Genomic DNA, 23,291 nt, shown 5'->3' on the forward strand with positions numbered 1-23,291 from the left:
AGGAGGTCAAGGCTGCAGTGAGCCATGATTTTGCAACTGTACTCCAGCCTAGGTGACAGGGCGAGACTCTCAATTAAAAAAAAAAAAATACATATATATATAAAATTTTTGTATTATATAATTTTTGTATTTTATATATATATATATTTTTTGTATTACATATATTATATATAATTTTTTGTATTATATATAATATATATGTAGTATGTAACCTTCCGGGATGGGCTTTTTTCACTCAGCATAATTCTCTGGATACTCATCCAACTTGTTGCATATATCAATAGTTCATTCCTATTTGATGATATATATTTACTAGAATCTGTGTAACCACACACCTTTTGGAGGACAACTGGGCTTTCTAGTTTGGGCTATTACAAATAAAGTCGCTATGAACATTTGCAAAGCAAATAACTATATTATTGCATGGACATAAGTTTCCATTTCTCTGGAATAAAAGTCCAGGCATACCGTTCTGGGCTGACTAGGAGTTGCATATTTACTTTTACAGGAAACTGCCGAACTGTTTCAGAATGGCTACACCAGTTTTCCATCCCCACCAGCAATGGATGAGTGATCCAGTTCCTAGACCATTTTTGAGTTATACTCACACATAAATGTTCTCCAAAGCTTTTTGTTATTTCTTAAATTCCCAAAAATTCCCGAAGTAGTGTTTGTAACAGAATAGGGGTCTCAAGCAGTGGATCACAAGACACCTTTCTACTGGGACAGCATTAAATTTAATTTTTTATTGCAAATAACCTGCACTGTGGCGCTCAGAGCTGGATCACTGATTGCCAATAATTTGCACCTGGTACTTTCCTCCAGCCAATCCATGGCCCTCCATTCTTCCTGCCATTACTAATTTTCCTTCTAGTTCTTCAGTCTTTGGAGACATATATAATTTTATTACGGCCTCATGGTATCTATCAGTTAGGACACTTTGGGTGGTAAATAACCAAAAACTCAACTCATGCTGGCTTAAACAATGGAGAATTTATGAGCTTACAAAACTGAGAAGCCTAGGGTTAGTGGTAAGGCTTCAGGTTAAGTTTGATCTAGCAGCTTAAGACATCAGTAACCTCCCAGTTGGTTTTTTGTTTGTTTGTTTGAGATGGAGCCTCACTCTGTCACACAGGCTGGAGTGCAGTGACATGATCTCGGCTCACTGCAACCTTCGCCTCTAGGGTTCAAGCAACTCTCCTGTCTCAGCCCCCTCAGTGGCTGGGATTACAGGTGCCTATCACCGTGCCTGGCTAATTTTTGTATTTTTAGTAGAGATGGGGTTTCATCATGTAGGCCAGGCTGGTCTTGAACTCCTAACCTCAGGTGATCTGCCTGCCTCAGCCTCCCAAAGTGCTGGGATTACAGGTGTAAGCCACCGCGCCCAGCCTCAGTTTGTTTGCTTTTAAATACTTCAGGTCTCCCTTATGCTGATGAGAAGCCTGTTTACTCTTGTAAATCCAAGATGGGTCTAGCAGCCTCCCAGGCTTCAGGCTTCAGGTTTTATTTTTTTTTTCTTCAGTAGATTTAAAAAAAAAAAAAAAAAAAAAAAAAAAAAAGCAGCATCTTTTTCCCAAGATGTTCAGAACTGAGGATCATTGTGATTGAACTGGATTAGGTCACAAGCCCACCACAAACTTAATCACTGCGGCTAGGAAGACAAACTGATGTAAATGGCCATAGCCAGATCACATACCCCATCCCAGGGATGGGGAGGGGGTTAAATCATCTTCCCAAAATTATTTGGCTCCCCAACTGAAATGGGGGATCCCCAGAAAGATCGGGGAGAGATGATAGAAGCTTGGAAAGTATACTCCATGGACACTTTGTGAATTTTTTTTTTTTTTTTTTTGAGACAGGGTCTCGCTCTGTCACCCAGGCTGGAGTGCAGTGGCACCATCTCAACTCACTGAAACCTCCCCCTCCCTGGTCCAGGCAGTTCTCCTGCCTCAGCTTCCTGAGTAGCTGGGATTACAGGCACGTGCCACCTGACTGGCTAATTTTTGTATTTTTAGTAGAGACGGGCTTTCACCACATTGGCCAGGTTTTGCTGGTTCTTAAAACCTCTATGCCTTTGAATAGGAAAATACGCACTGGCAAACCATAAAATGCTTTTCTCATACCCATGCTGAGGAAGACATATAACCATGAAAAAGTCACTAGTTACCCTTCATTATCAATATTTATTTATTTTTTATTTATTTTTTTGAGACGGAGTCTCACTCTGCTGCCCAGGCTGGAGTGCAGTGGCCGGATCTCAGCTCACTGCAAGTTCCGCCTCCCGGGTTCACGCCATTCTCCTGCCTCAGCCTCCCGAGTAGCTGGGACTACAGGCGCCGCCACCTCGCCCGGCTAGTTTTTTGTATTTTTTAGTAGAGACGGGGTTTCACCGTGTTAGCCAGGATGGTCTCGATCTCCTGACCTCATGATCCGCCCGTCTCGGCCTCCCAAAGTGCTGGGATTACAGGCTTGAGCCACCGCGCCCGGCCCATTATCAATATTTATAAATAAACCTAATTAGAATTAATTAAAAGTGGTCTCAAGTAGGAAGCGTGCCTGACTTACTCAAAACATACCTAGGGCTGGGTGCAGTGGCTCACACCTGTAATCCCAACACTTTGGGAGGCTAAGGCAGGAGGATCGCTTGAGGCCAAGAGTTTGGACCAGCCTGGGCAACATACTGAGATCCCGTCTCTACAAAAAATTTAAAAACTAGCTGATGTGGTGGTACACACCTGTAGTCCCAGCTACATGGGAGGATCACTTGAGCCCAGGAGGTTGAGGGTGCAGCGAGCTGTGATCATACCACAGGCACTCCAGCCTGGGGACAGAGAAAGACTGTATCTCAAAACAAACAAAAAACATATGCAGGCTATTCTGTGTGAGATAGATCAGTCATACAGATGAGAGATGTCAGAGCATTGCCAACAATAACCCAGGGAGCCTGGGATCAAATCCCCATTTCACGCCTACAAGCTGTGTGAGCTCGTGTTTCATTCATAACCTCTCTGTGCCACATTCTTTCATCTATAAAATGTCAGCCAGTAACCAGTCAACTACCTAACAGTTGCTGGGGAGGGGAAAAAAAACAGATATTTACATGAGAAGAGCTTAGAATTGAACCAGGAAGTGCTGAGTATATATTAGCTATAAATTTTATATATATATATTTATTATTAACAGTAGTTGAGAAAAACATGTCTGTAATTCCGATTTTCAACAGCAAACTAATGATGCTTTATTAAGTGGCAAATGAATAAATATTATATTCATATAATAATATGAAAGCCAGAGACAGCTCGTCTGAGACACAGATGAACAAAAACCAGAGAGAGGGGACCAGGTGCAGTGGCCCACGCCTGCAATCCCAGTGCTTTAAGAGGCCAAGGTGGGATGACAGCTTGAGGCCAGGAATTTAAGACCAGCCTGGGCAACACAGTGAGACCCCAATCTCTACAAAATAAAAAATAAAAAAGAGGAATTATCCGGGCATGGTGGTGGGTGCCAGCAGCCCCAGCTACTTAGGGACTACTCAAGGCTGAAGTAGGAAGAGCCTTGGAGCCCACAGGATTGATGTAACAGTGAACTGTCATCTCACCACTACACTCCAGCCTGGGCCCAGAGACAGTGAGGCCCTGTCTCTAAAAAAGAAGAAAGAAAAGAAACAAAACAGAAAAGAAGGGGGAGTATTCAGGGTGTAAACCAAAAATAAAATTCTAAGGCCCCCTGCAACCATCTGAATGGACACTGTCCTCTCCGCCAAGGGCATTCCAAAGTTAACCTGAAAAACCAGTTCGGGCCATAATTGTAAGGGGGTGTGGGACATGCCTCATCATAGCCTCCTTCCTTTTGGAATTGCCAATAGAAGAGACCTTTAAGTCTGATTTTTTAGAAATTACAATCTATTTTCTCTGAAGCCTGCTATCTGGAGGCTTCATCTGCACACACACTCAATGCAAGTAAAACAGGATATCTGAATAAGATAGGTGGATTGTATCAATATCAGTATCCTGGTTGTGGTATTGGACTGGAGGTTTGTAAGATCTTACCATTGGGGGAAACTGGGTAAAGAGTGCACAAGATCTCTGCATTTTTCTTCCCTTCCTTCCTTCCTTGGTCTCCACAACCCATTATGGTAATCCAGACATTCCTTTCTATTGATAATAACTCAACCAATTGCCCATCAGAAACTCTTTGAATCCCCCTATACTTAGAAGCACACCCTGGCTTCCACTTGTCCTGCCTTTCTGGATGGAACTAATGTACATCTTACGTGTATTGATTGATGCCTTATGTCTCCCTAAAGTGTATAAAACCAAGTTGTGGGCCAGGCGCGGCGGCTCACGCCTGCAATCCCAGCACTTTGGGAGGCCGAGGTGGGCGGATCACCTGAGGTCAGGAGCTTGATGCCTGCCTGGCCAACATGGTGAAACCCCGTCTGTACTAAAAAGGCAAAAGTTAGCATGGTGGCACGTGCCTGTAGTCCCAACTACGCAGGAGGCTGAGGCAGGAGAATCACTTGAACCTGGGAGGTTGTGGTTGCGGTGAGCCAAGTTCGTGCCAATGCGCTCCAGCCTCGGCGATAGAGCCAGACTCCCTGTCAAGAAAAAAAAGAAAAAAAAAAAAGTTGTGGCCTGACAACTTTGGGCACATGGTTCTCAGAATCTCCTGGGGGCTGTGTCACAGGCCATTGGTCACTCATATTTGGCTCAGAATAAATCTCTTCAAGTGTTTTTTTACAGAGTGTGACTCTTCTCATTCATTGACAAGGAAAAGAAAGTTACAAAGACAGGGACAGACAAACAGAAATGTAATGAGAAAGCAGAGAAAGAGGAAGCAGACAGCATTGGAAAGCCAGGTGTGAACGCCTGAGGGCAGCCATTTAAATGATTTGGTAGCTCTGCCAAGCCTGTAGCTTCAAAGAGAAGGAAGAAGTGTCTCGGTTCATTCCTAGAGTACAGAAGAGAGATAAGACAGAGGCAAAGAAAGACAAACAGATGTCCAGAAAACAGACACAAGCAGTTGGCTCAGGATAGAGAGTTGGAGGCCAGCCATCCCTGGCATAGGCCCAACGCGGGTTAAAGTCCTCACACCCCGACTGAGATCCCAGAGGCCTGGGGCCAGCAATGACGTTCCGAAATCTTGTCCAGGACAGGGACCGGCTGCAAACCCTTTCTCAGCCCTGCACATAAAAGCCACCATGGACCATCGAGGCACTGTTGCCCAGGTGGAGACCGCTCTGGACGCCTCCCAGGGGACAGTGGACGGCAGCACCTGCTGCAGCACGAGACCCAGAGGGTGCACTGCAGGGAGGCGTGAGGGCAGAGGCCAAGCCGAGGAGGCGGCCGGCTCCCGCTCTCTCTCTCCCCCTGTGTGTGTTGCGCCTTCCCTGTGAGCCTAACCCAAGGCGGGAGACTGGACACGCGGGACCCTCTCTTTGGCTTCCCTGACATCCCTCAGGAGCAGAGATGCGGCCCGGAGCAGAGAGCAGAGAGTATCTGGGCTGCAGTGGCCGCGGGACTGTGGGTCCTGTGCACGGTGGGTGTGGCGACCCCCACCCCCGCCCCCCGGCGCTGCCTGCTCTCGCGCTACCGCTCGCTGGAGCCCTGGACCCTTGCGGCGGTCAAGGGGCTAAGGGTCTGCTACGTGAGTGACCGCCCAGCCTCTGCGCCCCCGGTACACTGGCCCCGCCGGGTTCCCACAAACCCGTCCCTGTCCGGAGGGGTCCTGCGTCCTAGCGCCCAGCAGGCGCCTCTCGCATGTCAGCGCCCACAATTCCCACCATGAGACCCCCCGCAGTCCCAGTCGTCAGCGCGAACGCAGGCTCAGGGTCAGTCACAGAAGGGCGCCCTGGCGGGCAGACTCAGCTCCAGGTCGGGGGCGCAGGGCTTTGCCAGGGGAGCGCGGGGTGCAATTCGGCCTCCGTTCACGCACTCGGGGAGCTCCCCGGTTCAGTATACCTCAGACATGACCTTACACCGCCATTCCCCAACCACGTCCAGGAATCCCAGACTGTGCAGGAGTCTGTGCAGGAGACTGTGCTCCTCCTAACCAGGAGCCCTGGCGAGGGGGCCCAGCCATACGCGATCAGCGCCGCTTGTTCCGCAGGAGGAAGAGGCGCTGAGCTGGGGACCGCGCACCTGTTCCTTCCGCCCCTGGAGGGATCCTCCGCGGCCGTCGGTGAGGCCCGGAAGCGGGCGGGGGAGGCACGGCCCGGGAGCGACCCCTCTAACGCCTGCTCGGCTCCGCCATGTGGCCAGGAGCACCGCGGACGCCCAGGCCGCGCCCCGCCGCCCCTCCCCCTCGCCAGCTTCTCTGCATCCTCAGGCCCACGGCGAGTCCCAGCGCTGTGCGAATCTGTCCCGCTTAGCGGAAAAACCGATCCAGACCCGATTCGGGTCCTCTGGGTGTCCACAAATCCAGGCTCGGGTCTGCGGCTGGGAGGGCCACGGGCAGATGCAGAGGGGGGGCTCCGTTCTTCGCCTTCTCCATTTGCCTCGTGTCCCACCTCCAGCTCGAGCTGGCACGGCCAGGCTCGTCCAGGAAGGTCCCCGGGGCCCCGAGGAGGCGTCACAAACCGCGGAGAGCTGTGAGTGCAGCAGGCAATACAGGGTTAGCCTGCAGGGAGGATCGGGCGAGGTTGACACTGAGGCTGGGAGCAGCGGGACTGGATGGGTCTTCTTGGGAGGGAAGAGCCAGGCTTAGCCCCGCTGCGCTCCCTCCTGGGCTCCAGGACTCACCTCGGCGTCGCGAAGTCACCGTGGTCTTCAACCTCCTGCGCTTGCTCACGTGGGAGCTCAGGCAGGCTGCCAGCTGGGGGACTTGCCTCTGACCCCGCCCCCTCCGGCACCACCTAAACCTCCACGCCATTGGCTGCCGAAAGCGGCTCCTGTCGCCCATTGGAGTGGCCAGACAAGGCTCTCAGCCAATGGGTGCTGAGGCACGAGAACTTCTTTGCGGCTTTGGGCCTGACTTCGGTCCACTGTCTCAGATACAAGATGAGTGGGTCCTTCTACAGGGTCAAGAGAGTGCAGTTCTCCAGGAAGCAGCGATATTTCCTCGGGGTATATTGTACGGCCCTCCAAGAATTGCTGGGACTGAAAGAGACTTGAGCTCTGGAAACCGTCGCTGACCCCCAAGCAACAGGGACCAGTTCCTCCTTGTGTGGTTACCAGGACACCCCCAACACCAGGTCCTAACCCCGGATTTGTAGCCCCACAACCAGCTTTGAGATGCTATGAATCCGTGACTGTTGAATCAGGCATCTAAGGGACACCAATCCATGAGGGATTTGGTAGTGAAAGGCCCAAGAGTCCTTAACTGACTGTGGTTCTTTGGATTCCCTAACGTGTGTTGTTTGTATTTGTGAAATTCCTGTGTATTTGCTTTTCTTGTCTCCTGGTTTAAATTTATTGCCAATTATTAAAGAGCGTTTTGATTGCATTGGTTGTTTTCCGTGTGATGATTGTGAGGTGCGCCTTACTGCAAAAAAAAGAGGCTGAGCCAGGGACTCAGGTGGCCTGAGTTTCAGTTCTGACCCTGCCAGTTAATTACAGTGTAATTCAGGGAAAATTACTTTTCTAAGCCTGTATTTCCTCACCTGTAGGATGGGTTAGTATACTTGCCTTGTGGAGGAGTAGTGTACATTGAGATCACGTTTTAAACTCTCCAGCTCAAGTCCTGGTATGGCCTTAATGAGTGGATTCCATTAAATAATCACTCGTATAAATATACAAGCAGTTGGTTGTTTTTTCTCCAAATCTGTGCATTAGCACTCTGTGTTGCTGAATGCACCCCTCCTTGCCAAGGTCACACGGCTAGTGAGGGTCAGAACCAGGTTTGAACTCCAGACCCTTCAGCTCCAAGACGCATGCTCTTGACCACTGCCTGAACGTCCCTAAGTAAAACAGCACCCATGTGGTGTCCTTCAAGTCCTTCATCACACCTCAATTCTTGAGCAGCGCCTCATATTCCTGAGTCCTTCCTTGCCTGGGTAATTAAGAAATATTGGCCTTGGCCGGGCTCGGTGGCTCATGCCTGTAATTCCAGCACTTTGGGAGGCCAAAGAAGGTGGATCATGAGGTCAGGAGTTCGAGACCAGCCTGGCCAGCATGGTGAAACCTTGTCTCTACTAAAAATGCAGAAATTAGCTGGGCAAGGTGGCACACGCTTGTAATGCCAGCTACTCAGGAGGCTGAGGCAGGAGAATCTCTTGAACCCAGGAGGTAGAGGTTGCAGTGAGCCGAGATGGTGCCATTGTACTCCAGCCTGGGCGACAGAGCAAGACTCCGTCTCAAGAAAGAAAGAAAGGCCACTGGGCACAGTGGCTCATGCCTGCAGCCCCAGCAATTTGGGAGGCCGAGACAGATCACTTGATGTCAGGAGTTCGAGACTAGCCTGGCCAGTTGGTGAGCTGCCATCTCTACTAAAAATATAAAATTAGCTCGGAATGGTGGCACGTGCCTGTAATCCCGGCTACTTGGGAGACTGAGGCAAGGGAATTGCTTGAACCAAGGAGGTGGAGGTTGGAGTGAGCCTAGATTGCACCAGTGGACTTCAGCCTGGGTGACCGAACGTGACCCTGTCTCAAAAAATATGTATGTATCTATATTGACCAGGAGTGGTGGCTCAGGCCTGTAATCTCAGCACTTTAATAGGCTGGATGAGGAGGATCGCTTGAGCCCAGGAGTTTGAGGCTGCAGTGAGCTATGATCACGCCATTGCACTCCAGTGACAGAGTGAGACCCTATCTTAAACTACAACAACAACAACAAAAGCAGAGCAGGTGGAATCCTCTTGGGAACACACCTTCCTGTAGGTAATCCCTGAGTCTCCATCAGTTTCTCTTTCCCTCCAGCTGCTCACCTGGCTCACTGGCCCTGCCCTGCTCTGGGCTTTCCCAGCCTGGGGCTCCCCTGGTGGCCGGTGTCTTACCTGAGGTGGTGTTTTCACTTTTCCCACATCAGCTGGGACTGCCCTTCTGTCAGGGATAAAAGCCGCCCCATGGAGCTCAGGCAGGAGTTACATCTCAGACAGAGCTCAAAACTGACAGAAAGAGTCAAGGCCAGGACACAGCCAGAGATCCAGAAGAGGGGACGGAAAAGAACAGAGACTCCAAACAAGACCCAAACGGACCCCGGGTGACAGCCTCGGAGTGTTTCTTCTGCTGACAAAGACCAGAGATCAGGAATGAAACTAGGTGAGTCCCACATCTCTGTCCGTGCTCAGCTCCTGCAGCCCCTGCCCTCAGGGGGCAGCCTCGCCATCCCCTCAGCTCCCTTTCTCTCTGTGACACAGACATGACCGGGGGCTGCATGCCAGTGCTGGTGCTGATGGCCGCAGTGCTGACCGTGACTGGAGCAGTTCCTGTCACCAGGCTCCCCGGGGCTCTCCCGGATGCAAGGGGCTGCCACATAGCCCAGTTCAAGTCCCTGTCTCCACAAGAGCTGCAGGCCTTTAAAAGGGCCAAAGATGCCTTAGTGAGTCTCCCCCTGCCCTCCTGCCATGGGCTAGCCTCCACCCCCACTCCAAGGGTCACCATGCTTTCCTAGTCCCAGCTTCCTTCACTGGGCTAGCCTCCACCCTCCCTGCAGTGGGCTCTCTCTCATGCTCCTACTACAGGGACTGACTCATGTTTTCCTGTAAAAGAGGGTCCTCTACCATCGTCCCAGCAGTTAACCTCCCCTATCCTGTTGTCAGCCATCCTCCAATCCCATCAGAGTGGTCTAACCTCCAACCCTCCTGCTGGGGCTAACCTGTGCCTTTGCTGTCTAGGAAGAGTCGCTTCTGCTGAAGGACTGCAGGTGCCGCTCCCGCCTCTTCCCCAGGACCTGGGACCTGAGGCAGCTGCAGGTGAGAGGGGGAGTCAGGCCCACGCCTGCCCTCCTGACCCCGCTCACCTGGCTCTGTAGTGGCCCCTTCACCTTCTCCTTCTCCCTTGTCTCTCTCGCTCCTCTCCCCACACCTGCTCCCCCTTCCCTCTGCTCCCACCTGACCACACTGGCTGTGCCCTCTCCCCTGTGCCTGTCACCTTCACTTGTTCCTCTCTACCCTCCTCCCCCCACCTGTTCCCCTCACCTGCCCCCTCACCTGTTCTTTCTCACCTCTCCTCAGGTGAGGGAGCGCCCCGTGGCTTTGGAGGCTGAGCTGGCCCTGACGCTGAAGGTTCTGGAGGCCGCCGCTGACGCTGACTCGGTCCTGGTGGATGTCTTGGACCAGCCCCTTCACACCCTGCACCACATCCTCTCCCAGCTCCGGGCCTGTGTGAGTCCTCGGGGCCCGGGCACCCAGGTCTGTGGGCTCTGAGCAGCGTCCTTCCCCTGTGGTGGCCCAGGCCCCACCTCACACGTGGCTCTCCTCTGCCCACAGATCCAGCCTCAGCCGACGGCAGGGCCCAGGCCCCGGGGCCGCCTCCACCACTGGCTGCACCGGCTCCAGGAGGCCCCAAAAAAGGTGAGTGAGCCGGGAAGAGAGGGACTGGGGTCTGGGGAGCCACTAGGAGCCCAGACCCTGGACAGCCCCTGACCCATCCCCTTCTCCCTACAGGAGTCCCCTGGCTGCCTCGAGGCCTCTGTCACCTTCAACCTCTTCCGCCTCCTCACGCGGGACCTGAAATGTGTCGCCAGCGGGGACCTGTGTGTTTGACTCTCCCACCAGTCATCCAATCTGAGATTTTATTTATAAATTAACCGCTTGTCTTAATTTATTGCCACCCAATCGCTATTTATGTATTTGTGGGTATAAACCCAACTCACCTCCAGGAAAATGTTTATTTTTCTACTTTTTATAACCCTTGTTGAAATAAACAATGAGGAAAAGACACCCATGACGTGGGACTGTGTGTGTGTTGGTGTGTATTTCCTTTGCGTTGCTGCCATAACAATGCTAAAAGTAGCATCTTCCAAAGACACACTTGATGAGCTGGGAGTCTACAGGTCAGAGGCTCGCTGGCCCTGGCCGGTTTCTCTCCTGTGGGACTCACAGGCTGGAATCCAAGCATTGCTGCTGGCCTCTTACTGGGGGCTCTGAAGAGAAACTCGTTCCAGGGTCAGTCACATTGTCAGCAGATCACTGTTCCTTGCTGCTGTAGGGCTAAGGTTCCTGCCTCCTCCTGGCTGTGGGTCCATCCTGAGCTGACTCTGCTGAAAGGGACCTCCACTTCTCTCACTGGGCTAACCTCCACCCTCCCTGCAGTGGCTATCTCGTGCTCCTACTCTAGGGGCTGATTCGTGTCCTCCTGCAGCGGAGGGTCCTCTGACATCCTCCCGGGAGTTAACCTCCACTATCCTGTTATCAGCCATCCTCTAATCTCACCGGAGTGGTCTAACCTCCACCCCTTCTGCTGGGGGCTAACCTGTGCCCTTGCTCTCCAGGAAGAGTCACTCCTGCAGATGGACTGCAGGTGCCGCTCCCGCTTCTTCCCCAGGACCTGAGATCTGAGGCATAATACATAATGTATTCTATCCCTCATGACAGTGCAAGACAGAATAATTTCACTGCCCTGAAATTTCTCCATCCAGGCTTCTCTGGCTTTCCGTGGTCCCTGCCCATGGGCCCTTCCAACTCAGAGCCAGCAACGGTGCCTCAAACCTTTCTCATGCTTGGAACCTCTCTGACCTCTCCTGCCACATTTCTCTTGTGCTTCCAGCTAGGGAAAGTCTTCCACCTGAGTTTCAGAGCTCAGGTGATTAGACTGGCATCCAGGGTGATCTCCCCAGTGTCAGTCCACACGCCATTATCGTATCTGAAAAGCTCCTTTGCCGAGTCACATAAGATACACACAGGGTCCAGGTATGCGGTGCTGGGTGTTTTTGGGGTGGCATCTTCGGCCTCCTACAGTGTATGTACGATTGTGCTTCTGATTGTGTGTCATTGTAGTTACAGATTGTGTGTGTGTCTCGTCTACCTCAGAGTGTGTGAGGGATCATTTAGAATGCATTGTGCTATAAGTAAAGTAACAGGAGGTAGAAACGCCTTGGTAATAAGAACTTTCATTAGCATCCATGGTGAGACATCTAGAACGGCAGGTTCATTGAGGGCTGTGCTATCCACTGGGGTCCCCAGGCCACATTGTCACTGTCGAGCACCCAGAATGTACGTGGTGCAACCTAATTTGTGCAGTGAGTCTAAAACAAACCCCAGAATTTGAAGATGTACTGTAGGGAAAAAATAATGTAAAACATCTGGATTATAATTTATATATTCATTAGATGTTGAAACGAGAGCACGTTGGATGTATTGGGTGAAATGAAACATGTTTAAAATTAATTTAGAGCCTGGATGTGATTGCTCAAGCCTGTAATCACAGCACTTTGGGTGGCTGAGTTGGGAGGATCACTTGAGCCCAGAACAGCCTGGGCAACATAGCAAGATCCTGCCTCTACAAAAAAATTAAAGAATTGGCTGGGCGTGGTGGCACAAGCCCATAATCCCAGCTACTGGCAGAAGCTGAGATGGGAGGATTGCTTGAGGCCAGGAGTTCATGACCAGCTTGAGCAACAGCAGGACCCTGTCTCTTGCACGATCACATCTCACTGCAGCCTCAAACTCCTGGGCTCGAGTGATTCTCTCTCTTCAGCACCATCCTCCACCCACCCCAGCCCCTCCTGGAACTGGGATTACAGGTTTGAGCCACTGAGTCCAGCCCATTCTCTTTCCAAGAAGCCCTTGAATTGTATAAGCAAACATGAGGTCTCACTAACCCTGGATCGGCCCCCACAAATGAGGAGGACAACTTGGATCAGGGATCCCTGCTGAGTACAGTTGGCTGAACTGCTGGAACAAAGAGTCCCCCAAATACAGTGACCGTGGATTACAAACCACAGAGTGTCATTCTCCAAGAGCTCCTCCTCCCAAGGTGAGCGCTCCCCCTGGTAGGATGGCCCCACCCAGTCATCCAGGGGCCCTGGTTCCTGGCAGTTCTGTGCTCCACAGTCCCCGGGGCAGGGCTCCCTCACCATCTTCACCCACCGGACCTCACGGCAGCCTTGAAAAGCCTACGGACCCTTCTCAGAATGAAAGAACACGTGCAGGACAAAGGAATCCAACTCTGATTGTAATACAGTGATCAAAATATTTTTTCACACTGTGACATAGCAATTCATGTGCTTCTTCATTAATGCATTAAGTAAAAAATCACCCGTGGCAGCTTTAATAACCACTGTGACTTGGAAGCAGAGATGAGCATGAATGATATTTCAAGGTGCCTGCTGGAAGATAACGTGATAGGAAATGTCTGTGATTTTTTTTTGGTGACAAAGTCACAAGTTCTGCTAACACTGTTGTGGTGTGTTGCCTGCATTTGTAATGGATTTGTGCTAGACGGAAGCCTGTCCCCAGAGTGTTCCTGATCCCTGGAGCTGGGAATATGTTATGTTCCACGGCACGAGGGCCTCTGCAGATGTAAGTTAAGAGTTTTGGATGGGGATGTTTTCCTGGGTTGACCACCTGTACCCAATTTCGTCACAAAAGTCCTTCTAAGAAGGAGCCAGGGCGTCAGCATCATTAGCAGAAGATGTAATCGCAGAAGCAGAAGGCTGGAGTGATGTCAGGAAAGCAACAGGGGCCAGTGGATGCCGGACACCCCCAGAAACTGAAAAAGGCAAGGAAAGAGATCTCCCCCGCAGCTTCCAGAAAGAACCAGGTCTGCTGACGCCTTAAGCCTCGTGAGTGGGATAGAAAACACCAGTGGAAGAACCACCTGGCCACCTGAGAATCTTGAGAAATTACAAATCACTGGCAATTGTGGGGGGGAGGGGGGCTGTTTTGTTCTTTTTGGGGTTTCTTTTGCTTTTTTGAAACAAGTTCTCACTTCCATGTGCAGCTTGGGCCAAAGCAGCTCCAGGACAGGTATACGGGACAAAGAGTGGGTTATCGGTTCAATAAATAGACAGCCCCGCCAGGTGCAGTGGTTCAAGCCTATAATCCCAGCACTTTGGGAGGCCAAGGCAGGCAGGCAAGGAGTTCAAGACCAGCCTGGTCAACATGGTGAAACCCCGTATCGACTAAAAATACAAAAATTAGCTTGGCGTGGTGGCAAGCACCTGTAATCCCAGCTACTTGGGAGGCTGAGGCAGAAGAATCACTTGAACCTGAGAAGCAGAGGTTGTAGTGAGCCAAGATAGTGCCACTGCATTCCAGCCTGGGTGACAGAGAGAGACTCTATCTAAAATAAAATAATAAAAATAAATAAATAAAACTTGTATAAGGCCAGGCACAGTGGCTCACACCTGTAATCTCAGCTATTTCCAAGGCTGAGGTGGGAGGATCACTTGAATCCAAGAGTTCGAGACCAACCTGTGCAACATAGTGAGACTCTGTCTCTACCAAAAATAAAAATTAGCCAGAGGTGGTGGTGCACGCCTGTAGTCCCAGCTGCTCAAGAGACTGAAGCAAGAGGATCATTTGAGACCAGGAGTTCCGGTCCACAGTGAGCTATGATCGTGCCACTGACTCCAGCCTGGGTGACAGAATGAATCCCTGACTCCAAAATAAACAAAATACTAATGCATGCTACAACATAGGTGGACCTTGAAAACTCTATGCCTGACATCTGATTTGGGAGGAGAAAAAAAGAGCAAGAAAGGCTAGGTGCGGTGACTCACGCCTATAATAGCAGCACTTTGGGAGGCCGAGGCGGGAGGATCTCCTGAGGTCAGGAGTTCGAGACCAGCCTAGCCAACGTGGTGAAACCCCGTCTCTACTAAAAATACAAAAATTAGCCAGATGTGGTGACTCGTGCCTGCAATCCCAGCTACTCAGGAGGCTGAGGCAGGAGAATCACTGGAACCCAGGCGGCAGAGGCTGCAGTGAACTGAGATTGCACCACTGCACTCCAGACTGGGTGACAAGGCAAGATTCCATCTCAAAAAAAAAAAAAAAAGCAATGAAATAAGTAAATAAATAAAAGAAAAATAAAACACTATCCCAAGTGAAAGAAGTCAGGCACAAAAGACCACACATTATGATTCAATTTTTATGAACTATTCAGAATAGGCAAATTTGTAGAAGAAATTCACAGAAAGCTGGCCAGGCAGTGGCTCACACCTATAATCCCAACACTTTGGGAGGCTGAGCCTGGCAGATCACTTGAGGCCAGAAGTTCAAGACCAGCCTGGCCAACATGGTAAAACCCCATCTCTACTAAAAATACAAAAACTAGCCGGACGTGGTGGCGGGTGTCTGTAATCCCAAATGCTCGGGAGGCTGAGGCAGGAGAATCTCTTGTACCTGGGAGGTGGAGGCTGCAGTGAGCCAAGATTGTGCCACTAAACTCCAGCCTGGGTGACAGAGCAAGGCTCCATCTCAAATAATAATAATAATTAAAAAATAAAGAAAAAGTTCAGCCAAATTAAATTTAAAGAAGTTCAGGGCCGGGCGCAGTGGCTCAAGCCTGTAATCCCAGCACTTTGGGAGGCCGAGACGGGCGGATCACGAGGTTAGGAGATCGAGACCATCCTGGCTAACACAGTGAAACCCCGTCTCTACTAAAAATACATGAAAATTAGCCGGGCATGGTGGCAGGCGCCTGTAATCCCAGCTACTTGGCAGGCTGAGGCAGGAGAATGGCGTGAACCCAGGAGGCGGAGCTTGCAGTGAGCTGAGATAGCGCCACCGCACTCCAGCCTGGGGCACAGAGCAAGACTCCCTCTCAAAAAAAAAAGAGGTTCAATTGAGCAATGAATGATTTGTGAATCGGGCAGCCCCCAGAATCACAGAAGATTCAGACTCCAGCGCTGCCTCGTGATCAGAACAAATTCATAGACAGAAAAAGAGAAGTGATGTACAGAAATTGGAAGTTTGGTACAGAAACAGCTGGATTGGCTGCAGGTTGGCGTTTGCCTTATTTGAAAACAGTTCGAACACTTAACAATCTATGAGTGGTTGAAGTATGGCCGCTGGGATTGGCGAACCCTCAGCTATTGTTACAGGCACATATTCCTAAATTAGGTTTTGAATCTTGTCTGCCTATTAAGCTAGGTTACAGTTCATCCACAAGGACTCCGATATAGAAGTACGGAGTCTCCTTCTCAGGCCATGTTTAGTTTGCTTTAACAACTTCATAATCTGCCTCTCTGCCCTCACTGATCACCTGTGAACTTCCCAATGCCCTTGACTGCTCAAATTAGCCAGTGTGGACTCTGTGCTAAGAGCCCTGACCTATGCAGCCAGGAATGGGTTCTTCATTCATGAAACAGCAATGCAGGTTAAGCACAGTGGCTCACACCTGCAGTCCCAGCACTTTGGGAGACTGAGGCAGGAGGATCACTTGAGCCCAGGAGTTTGACAGCAGCCTGGGCAACACACTGAGACCTCATCTCTATAAAAAGTATAAATAAAAGTTTTTTAAAAATTAGCCAGGCATGGTGGCACCCACCTGTCATCCTAAGTACTCAGGATGCTGAAGTGTGGAGGCTCGTTTGAGCCCAGGAGATAAGGCTGCAGTGAGCCATGATCATGCCTCTACACTCCAGCCTTGGCAACAGAAGGAGACTCTGTCTCAGAAAAAGAAAGAAAGGAACAGCAATGAGGCCAGTGTGGTGGAGCTGTGAGGGGGCGGGTCCAGACCTCCAAGAGCTTTGTAAGGGAAGGCAGGGGGTTGGATATTTTTTTCGAAGCAGAATGGGAGCCACAAGAGGGTTTTGAATAGAGCGGGGATGTAATCTCTGACTGTAGGTGGGAAAGAGGGTGTGGGAGTGGGGGGTGAGCAGGAGGAAGCTGTTGTGATCATCCAGGCAGGAGGTGACAGTAGACAGGTAGACAAGATGTATGGGGAGGGTGAGAAGTGGGTGAATTTGGAAACGCTTTGAAAGTACGGCCAGCGGGACTTACTGATGAATTGAAAATGAAGTGGGATTGTGTATGCGTGTGTGCACATGTGCCTGCAGGCGTGAGAGAGAGCGAAGGATGGCCTGATGGTTACAATGAAGCCTCAATTTCATCAATGGAAAAGGAGAACAATACTCACTGCTGAGATGTGTTGTGGGGAATCTATATAATTGTGGGTATAAAGCACTTAGCACATTTCATGAAATACAGTCACTGTCAACATTATTCATTATGAGATGTGTTCTAAGGTGAGCAGGTCTGTGCAAACCTACCCCTAAAGGCCAAGGGAGAAAGAGGCTGACAAATCCAGTTTCTTTTTTTTTCTTCTTCTTCATCTTTTTTGAGACAGAATCTCCTGTCACCCAGGCGGGAGTGCGGTGGCGCGATCTCGGCTCACTCCGCCTCCCGGGTTCAAGCAATTCTCCTGCCTCAGCCTCCCGAGTAGCTGGGATTACAGGCACCCACCACGATGCCCCGCTAGTTTTTGTATTTTTAGTAGAGATGGGGTTTTACCATGTTGGCCAGTCTGGTCTCAAACTCCTGACCTCAGGTGATCCGCCCGCCTTGGCCTCCCTAAGTGCCAGGATTAGAGGCATCGGCCACCGCACCTGGCTGACAAATCCAATTTCTTAGAAGGAAACGTTTAAGAGGAATTCACAAAACGACGCCCTGTCTCAGGTGGCCCTAGGAAGAGAGAGTGGAAACCCCACACTGTTACCCCACAAATGTAGGGCTCATACAATATAGGAAATTTGCCTTAAGGCATGACTTATGGTAAGTATGTGTTTATGATAACATAAAGGTTGTCTTGACCTAAGGGCAGGATTTTTGGGAAGTACATGAAAGTAGAAATCTTAGAGGCATTCCCAGAACTGGAGTTAATCAAAAGTCAACATGGGCCTGAATCTCAGCACTTTGAGAGACCGAGAATGGAGGATCGCTTGACCCCACAAGTACAAGACCAGTCTGGGCAACATAGTGAGACCCTGTCTCTACAAAAAAAATTTAAAATTAGCTGGGTGTGGTGGTGCATGCCTGTAGTCCCAGTTACTCAGGAGGCTAAGGTGGGAGGGTTGCTGGACCTTGGGAGGTCAAGATGCAGTGAGCCACGATCGTGCCACTGCAACCCAACCTGGGCGACAGAGCAAGACCCTGTTGCAAAATAATAATAATAATAATAATAAGTTAAGATGGCAGATTAGCATCCAAGATGGAGTTATTTTAGTCTCCTCTGGGTGTGTTTGTTGTTGTTGTTGTCATTGTTGTTGTTTTTGTTGTTGTTGTTGTTTAAGACGGAGTCTTGCTCTGCTGCCCAGGCTGGAGTGCAGTGGTACGATCTCAGCTCACTGCAACTTCCACCTCCTGGGTTCAAGCAATCTCCTGCCTCAGCTTCCTGAGTAGCTGGGATTACAGGCACGCGCCACCATGCCCAGCTAATTTTTGTATTTTTGGTAGAGACAGGGTTTCACCACATTGGCCAGGCTGGTCTCGAACTCCTGGGCTCAAATGATCCACCTGCCTCGGCCATTCAAAGTGCTAGGATTGCAGGTGTGAGCCACCGCGCCCAGCCCACTGGGTGTGTTTGAGACAAGTCAGCCAAACCCATCATCTTTCTTCTGGCAGCCCCTGCAAAACTGTACATGTGTCCCCTAAGATTCCAAGAAAGGCCCCTGCCATGCCCCAGTTGCTTCAGAAACATCTGCCCCCAACTCGTTTGTGATTTCACCACTGCTGGGAAATTGGGGTGACTCGGGGTGATGTCCTTTCCTTTCACCACTGTATGGGTTCTGAGGGTTTTCCAGGCAGGGATCTCTTTCTAGAAGAATTCCAAGCTCTCTGCTGTCTAGCCTCCTTTCTGTTTCTCTTTCGAGTTCAGTCTGTCATCTGTCATCTCCTGACCACAGCCTATCTGAGCTTCCCCAGCCCTGCCCTGGTGGCACATTCCAATTTCAGGAGGTGTGTTTGCTTTTCTTTCATCAGCTGGGATTGGCCAATCCAGTGGTTCATGACCCTTGCTTACTTCGTAATCACCTAGGGAACTCAAAAGATGTCTGGCCTGTAATCCCAGAGATGTGATTGGTCTTAATCATTACATTCTATCAGTGATTCCTAAACTTTAAAGCACATCAGAATCAGCTAGGGTCTTGCTAAACCATAGAACCAACCACACTGGCGTGACCTTGGCAGAGTGTTAGAAATGCTGAATCCCAGGCCCTAGCCCAGACCCACTAAATCAGAAATGTGCAGGTTAGGCTGGCACAGTGGCTTTGGGAGGTGGGGGCAGGGAGATTGCTTGAGCCCAGGAGTTTGAGACCAACCTGGGCAACATGGTAAAGCCCCATCTCAATAAATAAATAAACAAACAAACAAACAAACCGTATGTGGTGGTGTGCACCTGTGATCCTAGCTACTTGGGAGGCTGAGGCAGGAGGATCACCTGAGCCCAGGGAGGTCTAGTGTGCAGCAAGCAGTGATTGTGCCACTGCACTCCACCCTGGGTGACATAGTGAAACCCGGTCTCAAAAAAAAAAAGAAAAAAGAAAAGAAATGTGCACTTTAACAATATTTCCAGGTAATTCTACACATGTGAAAGTTGAAGAAGCACTAGGTTCAACCCCTGATGCTGTGCAGCTGGGGGTAGACCAGGTGGAGCGGGCCTGCCAGCTTGCCCTGCAAAACCTCAGATCCCACAGCCAGATCCCAACCTCACTGTAACCTCCATTTCCTACACAGCCTTCTCCACACGCCCCTCCCACGTCTGCCTATGGAGCATCATCATAGTAATAAATCATATTATAATAACAAAATGGCAAAAGTTTATTTGGTGCATCTCCTATGCAAGGAATTAAATGAATTAAGTTAATCCATCTAATCTTTACTACCACCTTATGATGTAGGTCTTACAGTTAGTCCCACTTTACAGATGAGGACCCAGAGCATCAAGAAGATGCATCTGGCCAGGAGTGGTGGCTCATGCCTGTAATCCCAGCACTTTGGGAGGCCAAGGCGGGCAGATCACAGGATCAGGAGTTCGAGACCAGCCTGGCCAATATGGTGAAACCCCATCTCTACTAAAAATACAAAAATTAGCCAGGCATGGTGGCGTGCACCTGTAGTCCCAGCTACTCAGGAGACTGAGGCGGAAGAATTGCTTAAACCTGGGAGGCGGAGGTTGCAGTGAGCCTAGATGGTGTCACTGCACTCCAGTCTAGGCAACAGAGTGAGGCTCCATCTCAAAAAAAAAAAAGAAGAAGAAGAAGAAGATGCAGCCAGCCGGGCTCAGTGGCTCATAGGCAACATAGCCAGACCCCTGTCTCTACAAAAATAATAATAATAATACTAGCCAGGCACACCTGTAGTCCCAACTACCTGAGAGGCTGAGGCAGGAGAATCACTTGAGCCCAGGAAGTGGAGGCTGCAGTGAGCTGTTGTCACACCACTGCACTCCAGCCTGGGCAATAGAGCAAGACCCTGTCTCAAAAACATAAATAAAATATTACAGACTTACAAGAAGTTGCAAAAATACCACAGAAGAGTTTCCCATATCCCTCACGCAGCTTTTCTTAATAGTAACATCTTGCATAACTACAGTAATTCTCAAAAGTAGGAAACTGACATTGTCACAATACTATTCACTCGACTACAGACTTTACTGGGATTTCACCAGTTTTTGCATGCACTCATTTCTTTCTGCATGTCTTTGTGTATAATTCAGTGACAGTTTATCACAGGTATAAATCCCACAATCAAAATACAGAACTGCTTCTTTACTACAAAGAAATGCACACGTCACACCTTTACAGTCATATCCTCCCTCTCCTTCTCTTACCCTTGACAACCACTAATCTGTTCTCCAGCTTTGTAATTTTGTCATTTCAAGGATGTTACATAAATGGAATCATATAGCATGTCACTTTTTTTTTTTTTTTTTTTTTTGAGACCGAGCCTTGCTCTGTCGCCCAGGCTAGAGTACAGTGGTGCAATCTTGGCTCACTGCAACCTCCGCCTCCTTGGTTCAAGCGATTCTCCTCCCTCAGCCTCTCAAGTAGCTGTCTCGAGTAGCTGGAATTACAGGCATGTGCCACCACACCCGGCTAATTTTTTTGTATTTTTAGTAGAGACGGAGTTTCACCATGTTGGCCAGGCTGATCTTGAGCTACAGACCTCATGATCTGCCTGCCTTAGGCTCCCAAAGTGTTGGGATTACAAGCGTGAGCCACCACACCCAACCAGCATGTCACTTTTTGAGACTGACTTTTTTCCCTACTCAGCAAAACATGGTTAAAATCCATCAAGGTTGTGTGTATCAATAGTTGAATCCTATTAATTGCTGAAAGTAATTGTGGTTTTTGCATTGTCAAAATATGTCATTTGATATTGGAATACATTCTTAAATAAATGTGGTTATGGTATACATCATTTTAATGTCCATTTCTTGCTTTATGTTTTTTTTTTTGCTAATGACTTATTATTTGCTGTTTATTTTATATTTACTTTAGACTATGGAAGTGATATTAGGCAAAAAGCAAATTCGAGCAATTTTCTTATTTGAGTTCAAAATGGGTTGTAAAGCAGCGGAGACAAATCGCAATATCAACAACACATTTGGCTCAGGAACTGCTAATGAACGTACAGTGCAGTGGTGGTTCAAGAAGTTTTGGAAAGGAGAAGTTTTGCCTTGAAGATGAGGAGGGTAGTGGCCAGCCATAGGAAACTGACAACAACCGAGAACAATCATCAAAGCTGATCCTCTTACAACTACGCAAGAAGTTGCTTAAGAACTCGACGTCGACCATTCTATGGTTTTTCGGCATTTGAAGCAAATCGGAAAGGTGAAAAAGCTCCATAATGGCCGGGCGCAGTGGCTCACACCTGTAATCCCAGCACTTTGGGAGGCCAAGGCGGGTGGATCACCCGAGGTCAGGAGTCCCAGACCAGCCTGGCCAACATGGCAAAACCCTGTCTCTACTAAAAATACAAAAATTAGCTGAGCGTTGTGATGGGCGCCTGTAATCCCAGCTACTCCGGAGGCTGAGGCAGGAGAATCACTTCAACCTGGGAGGTGTAGGTTGAAGAACCTACGCCTTGAACCTGGGAGGCGTAGGCAGGAGAATCGCTTGAACCTGGGGGACCAGCCTGGCCAACATGGTGAAACCCTGCCTCTACTAAAAATACAAAAATCAGCTGGCTGTGGTGGCATGTGCCTGTAATCCCATCTGCTCAGGAGACTGAGGCACAAGAAAATCACTTGAACCTGGGAGGTTGTAGTGAGCCAAGATGGCTTCACTGCACTCCAGCCTGGGTGACAGAGTGAAACTCCATCTCAAAAAAAAAAAAAAAAAATCATGCTTTTGGTATCAAGTCTAGAAACTCTTTGCCTAACCCTAAGTTATAAAGATTTTCTCCTATGTTCTGTATTTAAAGTTTACAGTCTTACATTTTACATTAAGATCTATGATATATTCTGCGTTAATTTTTTAAATTTTTTTATTTAATTTTATTTTATTTTTGAGACAGAATATCACTCTGTTGCCCAGGCTGGAATGAAGGGGCACATTCTTGGCTCACTGCAACCTCTGCCTCCCAGGTTCAAGTGATTCTCATGCTTCAGCCTCCCAAGTAACTGGGACTATAGACCTCTGCCACCATGCCAGGCTAATTTTTGTGTTTTTATTACAGATGGGGTTTCACCATGTTGGGCAGGCTGGTCTCAAACTCCTGACCTCAGGTGATCCACCTGCCTTGGCCTCCTCCCAAAGTACTGGGATTACAGGCATGAGCCACTGTGCCAGGCCCTGAGTTAATTCTTATATAAGATATGAGATTTAGGCTGACATTCATAGTTTTCACTATTGATGTCTCATTGTCCATTTGTTGAAAAGACTATCTTTTCTATATTGAGTTGCTTTTGTACCTTAGTCAAAATTCATTTGGGCATACTTATGTGGTTCAATTTCTGGGTTCTCTTCTGTTTCATTGACCAATGTGTCTGTGCTTCCACCAATATCATACTATCTTGATTATCACGGTTATATAATAATCTCAAAATTATCAAGTGTGGGCCGGGCGCGGTGGCTCATGCCTGTAATCCCAGCACTTTGGGGGGCCGAGGCGGGCGGATCACAAGGTCAGGAGATCGAGACCACGGTGAAACCCCGTCTCTACTAAAAATACAAAAAATTAGCTGGGCGCGGTTGTGGGCGCCTGTAGTCCCAGCTACTCGGGAGGCTGAGGCAGGAGAATGGCGTGAACCCGGGAGGCGGAGCTTGCAGTGAGCCGAGATCGCGCCACTGCACTCCAGCCTGGGTGACAGAGCGAGACTCCATCTCAAAAAAAAAAAAAAAAAAAAATTATCAAGTGTGATTCCTCCTACATTCTTCCTTTTAAATATTGTTTTAGCTATTCTAGTTCCTTTGCTTTTCCATATAAATTTTAAGATAAGCTTGTCTATACAAACCAAAACA

At 49.2% G+C, this 23,291-nt stretch overlaps 2 protein-coding genes across 2 annotated transcripts; both read left to right on the forward strand.

Moving 5' to 3' along the window:
- The first annotated feature begins 5,200 nt into the window (after positions 1-5,200).
- Positions 5,201-7,443, forward strand: LOC106994755 (interferon lambda-4-like). Its single transcript, XM_028839087.2, has 5 exons — positions 5,201-5,298; positions 5,397-5,646; positions 6,109-6,180; positions 6,515-6,589; positions 6,734-7,443. Exons 1-5 carry the CDS (start codon positions 5,201-5,203, stop codon positions 6,830-6,832), a joined length of 594 nt encoding a protein of 197 aa, XP_028694920.2. The 3' UTR covers positions 6,833-7,443.
- Positions 7,444-9,016: 1,573 nt separating this feature from the next.
- On the forward strand, positions 9,017-10,821 carry LOC696117 (interferon lambda-3). The gene is made up of 6 exons (XM_015123825.3): positions 9,017-9,199; positions 9,298-9,479; positions 9,775-9,852; positions 10,114-10,263; positions 10,369-10,452; positions 10,546-10,821. Exons 1-6 carry the CDS (start codon positions 9,190-9,192, stop codon positions 10,642-10,644), a joined length of 603 nt encoding a protein of 200 aa, XP_014979311.3. The 5' UTR covers positions 9,017-9,189; the 3' UTR covers positions 10,645-10,821.
- Positions 10,822-23,291: the final 12,470 nt, after the last annotated feature.

The sequence above is a fragment of the Macaca mulatta genome, chromosome 19 (assembly GCF_049350105.2).
Source record: "Macaca mulatta isolate MMU2019108-1 chromosome 19, T2T-MMU8v2.0, whole genome shotgun sequence".
In the NCBI taxonomy this organism is placed as follows: Eukaryota; Metazoa; Chordata; class Mammalia; order Primates; family Cercopithecidae; genus Macaca; species Macaca mulatta.

Excerpts from the sequence above, each read along its gene's own strand:
- LOC696117 (XM_015123825.3), top strand. Across the intron at positions 9,853-10,113 it reads GGGACCTGAGGCAGCTGCAG|GTGAGGGAGCGCCCCGTGGC; the intron begins GTGAGAGGGGGA and ends ACCTCTCCTCAG. Across the intron at positions 10,453-10,545 it reads TCCAGGAGGCCCCAAAAAAG|GAGTCCCCTGGCTGCCTCGA; the intron begins GTGAGTGAGCCG and ends TTCTCCCTACAG.
- LOC106994755 (XM_028839087.2), top strand. The coding sequence starts at position 5,201 with ATGGACCATCGAGGCACTGTTGCCCAGGTGGAGACCGCTCTGGACGCC. Across the intron at positions 5,647-6,108 it reads AGGGGCTAAGGGTCTGCTAC|GAGGAAGAGGCGCTGAGCTG; the intron begins GTGAGTGACCGC and ends CTTGTTCCGCAG. Across the intron at positions 6,181-6,514 it reads GGGATCCTCCGCGGCCGTCG|CTCGAGCTGGCACGGCCAGG; the intron begins GTGAGGCCCGGA and ends TCCCACCTCCAG.